Genomic DNA, 11,728 nt, shown 5'->3' on the forward strand with positions numbered 1-11,728 from the left:
TTGGATTTGGTAAAGTATTACAGCCTTCAGAATACAGAAGGAGAGGAATTAGGGTTTCTACAGCGATGAGCAGTCTTTTAGATTACTCGTCTCTAAACTTTGGTACATGTACCTACAGAAGGGCAGGTGACTTGCTGATGAGGAGGGCTAGGTGTATACTGAGTCAAGCGGACGTCGTAAACTTCCTGAAACTATGAGGCTGAAATAACTCAGTAGAATTCACGCTCAGCCCGAGAGGAAAATCCCCTTTGTTAATTAGGTTGCTTTTGATTTTACAGGCAGGCCCACCTGAAAAGGGAGCCTGTGGAAAGTGAGGGTATGGCATGTTTGTGAAGGATCAAGTTTCCTTAGCTACCTATGGTTCTGAACAGACCCACTGAGAACTGGGCATCGAACACCAGAGTATGAAAGCAGTTACCTGAAAAGAAATGTATAAAAAGGAACCTCCTCCCCTTGAAGTCACAGAATTGAAAAACAATAGTCTAACAAAGATGATGTTTTTTTATTGCCGTAGGTTTGAAGGGTTGAGTTATTAAAAAGTATTCGACACACCACCGTTGTTTGGGTGATGCTAACTCGTGGAACGGAACGTTGTCGCCAGACTGGGATCTTGCCTTGCCCGAGTGCATTCTGGGCAAGGAGCAGTTGGTGGTGCTGCTCCCCTCCACCTGGTAATAGCCAGGACTAGACATGACGGGATACCCACTGTGTCTCATCAGCTACATTTTAGATAGAGAAAAAGAATTAGGAAGATACCCACATCTCCACGCTGGTTTTTTGTTTGTTCATTTGTTTGTTTTTGTTTTTTTTTGGAGAGGTTTTTGCTATAGGGCACATGCGCTTGCCAGACAGACAGAGAGAGACAGAGAGACAGAAAGTAAGAAATCACCCCCCAGTGGGGATGGTCACGCCTCAATCCCTTCTCCTCTTGGGATCCTGGGCACGCACACACATGCGCCCAGCATTAGTTTTTTGTTTGTTTGTTTGTTTGTTTGGTTTTTTTTTTGGAGAGGTTTTTTCACTATAGGGCACATGCACTCGCCAGACAGACAGAGAGAGACATAGAGACAGAAAGCGAGAAATCACCCCCCGGGGGGATGGTCACGCCGCAATCCCTTCTCCTCCATTCTCCTCTCAGGATCTTGGGCACGCACGCACGCGCGCCCGGCGTGAGTTTTAAGCCACCGGGTCCAGGACGTGAACCGCGGTCGACTACGTGGGAGTCCAGCGACATAGCCATTATGCTAACTGCTGGTTCCCCCTGCGTGAGTTTTAAGCCACGGGTCCAGGATGCGAATCGCCGTCAACTACGTGGGAGTCCAGTGACATAGCCATTACGCCAACTGCTGGTCCCTGTTTTTTTGTTTTGTTTTGTTTTGTTTTTTTAAGAGATTTTTGCTATATGGTGCGGTGCATGCACTTGCCAGAGAGACAGAGGAAAAGAGACAGCGAGAAGCCACCCCCTAGGGGACGTGGCCACACTGCAGTCCCTTCTCCTCCATTCTCTTCTCGGGATCTTGGGCACGCAGGTGCACGTGCCTGGCGTGAGTTCAAAGCCTCCGGGTTCGAGATTCAAACCGCAGTTGACTACATGGAAGTCCCGCAACATAACCATTATGCCATCTGCTGGTCCTCTCCATGCCATTTTTATAATGCTTTAAAAACATGGCCGTTCCTTCTTCAAAACCTAGAAACAGTTCTGGACACAGGTAGTTTTAAAATCAAGTAGATTTGGAAATGTAGTTTTAAACTAGATTTATCGTCCTTAATACCTGCATGACTCAGTTGTCCTTACAATAAAATATGCATTGTTCTACACTGACTTAGCTGTGGAGTGAACGTGAGAGTGAGGGCAAGGGCCCCGTCTTCATCTGTCCACAGGACTCTAGTGAAATGAAACTGAAGGTGAGGTGAGGGATTCGGGACTGAGGCCCTCTCGTTTTCTCTGGGTTTTTAATTTTACAGAAAACCTCTTAATACGAACATTATCTGGGACCAGCAGATGGTTGTCGCTGGACTCCCACATAGTTGACTGCCGTTTGAGTCCTGGACCTGGTGGCTTAAAACTCATGTTAGGCATGTGTGTGTGCGTGGAAGGAGATGGGACTGCATCATGGACATCCCCCGGGGGATGAGTTCTTGCTTTCTATCTTTCTGTCTCTGTTTCTCCAGTGAGCACAAATATCCTATAGCAAAAATCTCTCTTTAAAAAATTATCAAACCCAGGGACCAGCAGTTAGCGTAATGGCTATGTCGCTGGACTCCCACATAGTCGACCGCGGTTCGCGTCCCAGACCCAGTGGCTTAAAACTCACACCGGGCACGTGTGCTTGCATGCCCAAGATCCCAAGAGGAGAATGGAGGAGAAGGGATTGCGGCGTGACCATCCCCCCTGGGGGGTGATTTCTCGCTTTCTGTCTCTATGTCTCTGTCTGTCTGGCGAGTGCACGCACCCTATAGCGAAAACCTCTCCAAAAAAAAAAAAAAAATTATCAAACTCAAAGAAATTCTGACAATTAACATTAGAAATTGACCCTACATGGCCAATTATATATCATTATGAATACTGAATTATTGATGGTTGGATGTAGCTGTTCTTGATATCTTTTACCTGTATGCCTTCAAAGGGGACATTTGAAATCCAGGATCCAGCATTGGATCCAATGCTGGATCCTGGATTTCCTGTAAGTATATAAATCTTTTATATCTCATTGAAATGTATTTCAAAGTTATAAAAAAAATTGTATTTCCTCTTTTTAAAGAATTATTTTTTATTTAATTTTATTTTGATTTGACCAGAGAGGGTCAGAGAGAGAGAAAGTGAGAAAGCCAGCCACCAGGTCAGGGACTCGAACCATGGTCCGCCACTTGGAAGTCTAGCACCTTTAACCACCATGACACCTGCCAGCCCCCCCAAATTTTGATCTTGTTGTTGGTTCAGAGAACTAATATCACATCAATACTGGTTTGTGGGCCAGACCATGGCCTAGAGGTTAAGGGAGCCTGGGTCTCTTATGGCTGACTGCAGTTTGGGTCTCAGCCCTGGTGGCTTGGACAACAGCCCACCCATGGCCGGGTGTGCGTGGATGTGCGCTCCAGATCCCAACAGGGCACAGAAATGGAGAGGGCATTGCAGCATGACCACACCTCCGTGGGGTGTTTTCTCCTGCCCCTCTGGGGAGTGAAAATTGGATTGTATAAAAACAGGGCTCTAACCCAAATCAAAGTGAATTTTAGGTATTTCCAACCTGTTTATCTTTTCTTTTTTTTCCAGAGAGATTTTTGCGATAGAGTGGTGTGTGCTCACTGGAGAAACAGCGAGACAGAAAGCGAGAAATCATCCCCCAGGGGGATGGCCACACCATGTCCCATTCTCATCCATTCTCCTCTCAGGATTTTGGGCACACACGCGCGCACACACACCCAGCACGCTTTTCAAGCTGCTGGGTCTGGGACTCAAACTGGCGCTAGCCATGTGGGCGTCCAATGACATAACCATTACGCCATCCGCTGGTCCTTCCAATCTGTTTATCTTAGAAAACCTTTTTTCTTTTCTTTTTTTTAAAGAGAGATTTTGCTATAAAGTGTGTGCCCTCACTGGAGAGACAAGAGAAAGGCAGAGAGACAGAAGTAGAGAAATCACTCCTCGGGGAATGGCCACACTGCAAGCCCTTCTCCTCCATTCTTCTTCTTGGGATTTTTTGGCACACATCCACATGTGCCTGGCATGAGTTTTAAGGTGCCGGATCTGGGACTCGAACCATGGTTGACTACATGGGAGTACCACAACATAACCATTCTGCCATCTGCTGGTCTCAGAAAACTTTTTTTTTTTTTTGGTATTTAAATTTGACCTCAAGAATTGGCAGGATTAGGGACATAGAGGTAGAGGCTTATTAGTGGGTAGAATCAGAAGACTTTTTATTATACATTGTGCAGTTAATGAACTGGGGCATGGACTTCTAGAATATTTGAAAAAGTAGTGATTTTTTATTCGTGTCCTTACCTTGTTTGGAGCCAATGCAGTAGGTTAGGCAGGTCTCCTAACTGACTTTTCAGAGTCTGTTTCTGCTAGACGTGAACCCAGGGGGAACTGGGAACACACACATCTCCTCCAGAGCGAGGCTTGGGCGCGTGAGGGTTTTTCTCTAATGTACATTCGCGTGCCCTCCTAGGCCTCGGTCGTGATTGACATCTGCTTCCTAAGTTAGTTTCTGTCTGTTTCAGGAAGTCATTGGTTTTTGCTTGGTTAATATAGATGAATGCTATATAGAGAAGCAAGAGGAGAAAAGGAGGGGAAAAGATAGAACTCTTCAAGCACGGAGGGCCGTGCATCAGGATTTCAAAGACTTTCCAACCAGGTGTAGAGGGTGGAGGAGCAGCAAACGTGAAGCCTTTCAACCGTGACATTTTCTTCTAATGAAGTACGGCTCGAAAGCTGTCATTTGGAGAGCGTTGCAGTGTTTTGAAGTCAGACACTTAGCGCATTTTTTACACAATTTTCTATGTTAAATGGAATTCCGCGTTTTTGGCCATCACCTTATCTTGATAGTTGTGGGTCTCAAAAGGAACACCAGAGCTCTTGAAATTCAGGTGGGCCGCGGGAGCATCTCTTCTGAACTTGATCTCCGTCCTTTCACGGTCGCTCTTAAACAGAAGTAGTGCGTTTTCTACCTCCGGTTCTTGACGAATGACCTTGAATTAATTTGTCACGTTTATATTTTGCAGTACGTTTTTATACCTGAAATTCCTGGTAGTGTGGGCACTTGTCCTTCTGGCAGATTTTGTCCTGGAGTTCAGATTTGAATACCTGTGGCCGTTCTGGCTTTTCATCAGGAGCGTCTATGATTCCTTCAGATACCAGGGACTGGTATGTTCACAATACACGCTTTCCATGAATGAGGGGTTTAACTGCCTTTCCAAGAAAACCTCCAGCAGCTTCCGGTGGGAGGTGCACTTTACTAGCAGTACTTAGACGACTGTATTGGGGTAAGCCTATGGGGTCTGAGGACGGAAACCGGCCTTGAAGGCTGTTTTTCTGAGTCCAGGGATCAGGGTGCGCTGTCTCCCCCGTCTCTCATCTCAGGGAAGAGAAAGGGCGGGTGTAGGTAGAAGCGCCCCGACAGGGAGGCCGGGTAGCGAGGGGAGCAGTACCTGCCCAGTCCCCCTCTGAAGTGTGTCTGGAGCCTCTCAGCTAGTAATTGGAACAGAGCTGGAGCAGTGGTCTCAAGCTTTTCGTAGCAGGACCTTTTGTACTCTGAACCGTGATCAAGGGCTCCAACGAACTTTTGTTAATGTGTGTGTTAAGTTTATTACTTGTTTCACTTTTGAAAAAGTAACAAAGCCATTAACTTTAATGCAAATTACATATTTTTAAAGAGAGATTTTTGGTTTAGAGTACATGTACTTGCTGGAGAGACAGAGAAAGACAGAGCTAGAAAGTGAGACATAACCCACCAGAGGGGATGGCCGCACTGCAGTCCCTTCTCCTCCATTCTCCTCAGGATTTTAGGCACACATGCCCCTTAAAACACGTGAGTTTTAAGCTGCTGAGTCTGGGACTCAAACCATGTCAGCTATGTGGGAGTCCAGCAATGTAACCATGATGCCATCTGCTGGTCCCAGTAAAAATCCCATTTTTAAATGAAAAATAACTAGATTTTCCAAAATAAAAAAGACAGAAGGGTGGCTCCATCTTTGCAGATCTCTGCTGTCTTCAGTAGACGTTCAGATTTGCTTCAGAACTCAATCCATTGCAATATCGTATGTCATGTAACTTCTAGGAAATCCCACCATACTTGTGAGAGAATGAGTAGGAAAAAGGCAGATAACATCTGAGTATTATTATCAAATTAACTGTTAGCTCAAAGACTCCCTGAAAGGATCTGGAGACCTCCCAGGAATCCCCAGACCCCGTTTTGCGAACTACTGGGTCAGAGCAAGGACAGAGGCTCAGGCTTGTCCCCGGGGTTTGTGTGTGTGTGTGTTCTGTTGTGTCCCGTAGCCCCATCTGAGAACCGTAACTTCCCCCAGGCCTGGTGCTTGGATCGGAGCAAACCCATGCTTTATAAAGATGGTGGCAGATAGCGGTGGCCAGAGGAAGGCCGCATTGTTGAAGTCACTACCTCGGCCTGTTAGCAATATTGTCACTCACCTGTGCTCCAGCAAACCTACCCTTTAAAGGCCGAGGCTCTTTGGAAATGTTTGTGAGGAGGGAGGAGGCTTTTCTGTGCTAAAATTCTAGTGCTTTCAGATAACTCACCTGTGGACCTCAAATGAGCTCACTGTGGACCAACCTCAGTTTGTTCCGGTCTAATTTGTCATGGCCTGAGCACCATAAGTAGTGTTACTCTTCAGTGCTGAATGAGCCACTCACTAGTTTTTACATGGTTGATTTTAAATGTTGAAAATTTCCTGTTGTTAACTGGTTCCGTTGTTACTGCTTAGTAGTTTTAGCGATTTTTTTTTGTCCAACATGCTTTTAACAACCTGTTTGAACATAGCCAGTTCTAAATGTGTGTTTTGAAATTTTTCCTAATTTTTTCTCTTTCCAGGCCTTCTCAGTATTTTTTGTTTGTGTAGCATTTACGTCAAATATAATATGTCTGCTGTTCATCCCCATACAATGGCTTTTTTTTGCTGCTAGCACATACGTATGGGTTCAGTACGTATGGCACACAGGTAAGTCTTCACGGTTTCTTAGATGGATAGAAACTCTAGACTCAGAGTTTTTAAATGCGATTTCTTTTCATAAAGTTAAAGCATTTTAAAGTAATTTACAAGATTTTAAAATCGTATTTTATAATTTCTTAATTACATTCCATTGTACATCTTTGTAGGGTGCAATATGGTTTTCAAAGCATGCATGCAGTGTATGATAATCGAATCAAGGATATTACCATATTCATTGTCTTCAACAAAGAATTTTTATTTTAGTTTTGCTATAGGGCACTTGTGCTTGCTGATGAGAGATAGATGGGGAGGAGAGAGAGAAAGAAAGTGAGAAATCACCTCTCGGGGAGGTAGCCACACCACAGTTCCTTCTCCTCCATTCTCCTCTTGGGATTTGGGGCACTCAGGCACACGTGCCTGGTGTGTTTATTAAGAACTCAACCACACAGTCAGCCATGTGGGACCCAGCCCTAACTACCACGCCCCGGCTGGCCCAAAGTACATTATATTATATTGTGTACCTGAATAAATGATTTAGAGGTTGGTGTAGACATTTTAAAGTTGCCTTCCTAACAGATCATAATATGGCTTTATAAATTTTTCTTTGATTATTTGAATCAAGGGTTAAGTCTTTATGATTTGGTTTTGATTGTGTCTTAGGCGTTTTAATTACTAACTCTCATAAAGAAAATCCACTTTTTATAAAAGGCTGAAGTGATTTTTTATTTTTATTTTTTCTGCCCGAGAGGTCACTAGATAGAGAGAGAAAGCACCCCCCCGCCCCCGCCCCTGGAGCTTGGCCATGCTGCAGTCTTTCCCTGGATTTCCGCTTCCCGTCAGGATTTGGGCACGTCTGTGCAAGTACCCAAGTGTGTTTTTCAAGCCACAGTCAGCCATGTGGGATCCAGCTCCCTATGCACGGTTCTTCACTGCTGCACTGTGGAGTCAGCTCCAAAGCTGAAGTGGTTTGTAGTTAGATACATGTGAAGACAGCCATGTGCCACGTAAGGAAAACGTTTTTGGCACTTCAGCGTTGAAAGGAATGTCAGAGGTCATTTAGGTAAGCCCGTAATTTGGCGTAAGAATTGCCACAACATCCCTGGCCCGTGGTGGTTTTACCTCTGAAAACCTGCGGTGACAAGGGATTTACACATTGTTCCTGGCACCCTATTCCATTTGGGTGGCTGTAATAGAAAGTTCTTCCTTGGGGCCAGCAGGTAGCATGGTGGTTAAAGCGCTGGACCCATATGGCCAACTGTGGTTCGAGTCCTGGGCCTGACAACTTGCTTTCTCACTTTTCCTCTCTGTCTCTGGTGAGCACATGTATCCTTTAGCAAATTAAATAATAATAATAAAATTAAATAATTCTTGAAAAAAAAGAAAAAAAGAAAGTTCTTCCTTATACTGAGTCAGAATTTTACTTCTTAAACTTTTGACCTAGCATGTCTTAACTGTTTTGGGGGTTACTAATCTAAAGAAGGTTTCCCCAGAAAAATGTATGGACATGTACAGGACTTGCCCCTACGTTTTATGGCACCTGTAGTAGACCGTCCTGTCAAGCCCAAACACTGGACCTCTGCTTTAGAACCATACCGAGCGAGTGTCGTTTCCCGTCCGTGTTAATGCTTCATCAGAGGACTGAAGATGCTTTCATATCCTCTAAAGTCTTCTTTTCTGTAGGCAGCAGTGTCTCTGGTTGCATCCTCCTTCTCCTTCTATGGTATTTGAAGCACTTTCACCATCCTGGTTTTTCCCCTAGTCTACGTACTAGCGAGCTGTTGGAAAAATCGTGACGCATCTTTGCATAGGAAATGGAAAAGATGACCCACGTTTGCATAGGAGAGTATGTCATGACTTTGCCGGCAGCCCAGTGCTTCAGCTGTGCTCTGACTGGAGTAGGGCTATACCGTCCCCTTCTTCTGAGAGCTGTGTTTCCAGGTCAGATCAGACGAGCGGTTCTGACAGCGCGAGCCCACCGGATCTGAACGTGCTGTGCACTAGGACTTGCACCCTGGCTCAGCCACACTTCTCCACGAAGCTGCACGAAGCTTGATTCTTAAGCCCAGCTGTCACCTCTAGGATTTTGAGTACCACATAATAAAACTCTGGAGCAGCATGCATTCTTTCCTGAAAGCTGCTCAGAGGAGGGTGTTGGCCCATGCGGCCTGGCCGCTATTGGAGTACCCCTGTGAGCATGACTCTCACGTGCTCGGCACTCTCTCCTAGCCGACTGACCCGTGAGCGGTGGGGGGTTCTTTAGTCTGCTTTCCTCTAATTACAGCGATTTTTCTCGGTACCGTTTTTACTTGCATTTCTTTATCTCGGGCCTCTGTTTCTAGTGAGCTGCCATTTATACTGGTTCCACTCCCTCGAGGTCGGCCTTTCTCTGTTGTGCAGGTAGAGTAATCTAGACAGTGTCCTTGGGAGCCGTCTCACTCAGATAGTGGAAATTCCTGTTTTTCAGTAAAGTCTTAGTGGTAGAGAAGAAACTGACCACATAGCTATTAATGGAAGCTACTGGAAACTAATGTGGTGGGTGACCCATGGGACAGCAGTGTACCCAAATGTCATAAGACGATAATGGCTTCTCTTTAGTCCCAGGCTCGGAAGTGCGTGTTAGAATAGCTATGTTGTAAACTGTGTTTTAATTTGGGATTAGTGCTTAAACAACTAAATCAACAAAACATTTTATGTTCTTATTGGGCCTGACATATATGAGTGAAATTTACTTAATAAATAGTTTTTTTTTTTTTTTTTGCTATGAAGTGCATGCACTCGCCAGAGAGAGAGAGACAGACACTCCCCCAGGGGGGATGGCCATGCCGCAATCTCTTCTCCTCCATTCTCCTTTTGGGATCTTGGGCACGCACACATATGCGCCCGGCATGACTTTAAGTCACTGGGTCCAGGACTCGAACCGCGGTCGACTACGTGGGAATCCAGTGACATAGCCATTACGCTAACTGCTGGTCCCCAACTAGGGGTTAATTTTTCTTCCAGTTGTTAAAAATTAAAATTCCTTCTTAAGAATATTAGGAATGAAACTATTTATGGCTACTAAAGAATGCTAATATTATGTCTTAAACTTTTATTTTCTTGTTGAGAGAAAAAGCAATATAAAACTACATACAAAATTACTATTGCACTTGTTCAAAGATAGTTTCGGTGTACTTTTATTCATTTGAAAATACAGGTGTTTTTTCTTTTTTATAATACACTTACTGTATTATAAATGTAACTATAAATTAACATAAAGAGTGGGAAATAGAAGTGTTCAGAAATGCATTTTTAAATGATTTGGGAAACACAGTGCTCTTTTTCTTCCTACATTGTAAAAGTGCCTGTTTTGGGGCTCCTAAATTCCTAAGGAAGGCTAGAGCCATTAGTTACCTTCCGGTATCAACTTGACTCAGGGACGAGTTCTAAGGGAACTGAGTCTGTCTCCTTCACATACTCAGTACTGTCTCCGTGAGCCTGGACCCAGTTTATTTAAGCTCTGAACCTCCTTTTTCTCTTCAACAAAATGGGGAAGGTAGGCTAAGTGATCTAATCTGGACTGTGATTTTCCTTAGTTTCTTCTCAACGATCCTTAGCAGAAAGCCTCAGGTCGCTGATGTCTCCTCTCAGGCCTGCGTAGTACACATTCATAAATGTTCCATTATTTTTTCTTAAATAATTATTAATTTAATTTTATTCATTCATTCATTTATTTTAATTTGACCGATAGAGACACAGACAGAGAGAGAGAGAGAGAGAGAGAAAGCAAGCCACCAGGTCCAGGACTTGAACCATGGTTGGCCATGTGGGAATGTCCAGTGCCTTAACCACTGCACCACCTGCTGGGCCCCATAAATGTTCCATTATTAAGTCAGATCCTGACATCAGTGGGCCTGATGTGCAGATTTTGGTTCTAAAAGCCAGTGGGAAATTTTCCATTTGCCTCTTACTCTATTACAAGTTGCATTTTTTCCCTTGAAAGTTTTTATTTCCCCCAAGAGATGTTTTGCTATAGGGTGCATGCACTCACCAGAAGACAGAGACAGACAGAGAGACAGAAAGCGAGAAATCACCCCCAGGGGGGATGGCCACACCGCAATCCCTTCTCCTCCATTCTCCTCTCGGGATCTTGGGCACGCACTCACCCACATGCCCAGCATGAGTTTAAGCCACCAGGTCCGGGACTCAAACCATGGTCGACTACGTGGGGGTCCAGCAACATAGCCATTACGTTAACTGCTGGTCCCAAAAATTGTTTTTAATTAGAAAAGAAATATGAGCTGTGGTTAAGAAAAAAATGTTTCTGAACAGTACTAAAGTCGTCCTACAGCTTATTTTTACTTAAGAATTCCATTTTTTATGTATATTACTCCATGACACAGTACAGAACACAGTATAGATCTTTAGAAAAGCTGCGACATATTTCATTATATCCATCTGTCATCATCAGACAGTTCCCTGTTGATGGGCATTTAAATTAAGTTTTGCTATTACAAATGATATGGGACCAGCAGTTAGCGTAATGGCTATGTCGCTGGACTCCCAGGTACGCAACCGCGGCATCAAGACCCGGTGACTTAAACTCATGCCAGGTTCATGTGCGTGCGTGCCCAAGATCCTGAGAGGAGAATGGAGGAGAAGGGATTACGGCGTGGTCATCCCCCCTGGGGGTGATTTCTCACTTTCTGTCTCTCTGTCTCTCTCTCTCTCTTTCTGGTGAGCACACATACCCTATAGCAAAAACCTGTCCAAAAAAAAAAAATGATACTGCAGTGAATATTATTTTACATTTATCTGAGGATTCTTTTTTGTTTCTGTTAGTTAGGTTCCTAGAAGTAGACTGTCTGGGCTCACTGTTGATAGAACTTATTGGTTGAGTTCCTACCCAGCAAGCAAGGCCACGTGGGAGATGTGAGTTCACTTCCTAGGTCAGCCTGCAAGCTGGATGTGGTTGCATGCATCTGTAGTCCCAGCTGTTTAGGGGGCTGTGGCAGAAGGATCACAACACAGTGAGTCTCTCTCTCTCTCTCTCTCTCTCTCTCTCTCTCTCTCTCTATAT

At 44.5% G+C, this 11,728-nt stretch overlaps 1 protein-coding gene across 1 annotated transcript in view; it reads left to right on the forward strand.

The window, feature by feature from the left end:
• Positions 1-4,723: 4,723 nt before the first annotated feature.
• Positions 4,724-11,728, forward strand: part of MACO1 (macoilin 1) — a gene marked incomplete at its 5' end in the record, with an annotated part of 58,847 nt that continues 51,842 nt past the window's right edge. Inside the window, 2 exons of the mRNA XM_006159472.3 lie at positions 4,724-4,870; positions 6,555-6,681. Of these exons, the coding sequence (XP_006159534.1) occupies positions 4,724-4,870; positions 6,555-6,681 (274 nt within the window). The remainder of the gene's footprint in view (positions 4,871-6,554; positions 6,682-11,728) is intronic.

Source organism: Tupaia chinensis, unplaced genomic scaffold, assembly GCF_000334495.1.
Source record: "Tupaia chinensis unplaced genomic scaffold, TupChi_1.0 Scaffold000628_1, whole genome shotgun sequence".
In the NCBI taxonomy this organism is placed as follows: Eukaryota; Metazoa; Chordata; class Mammalia; order Scandentia; family Tupaiidae; genus Tupaia; species Tupaia belangeri.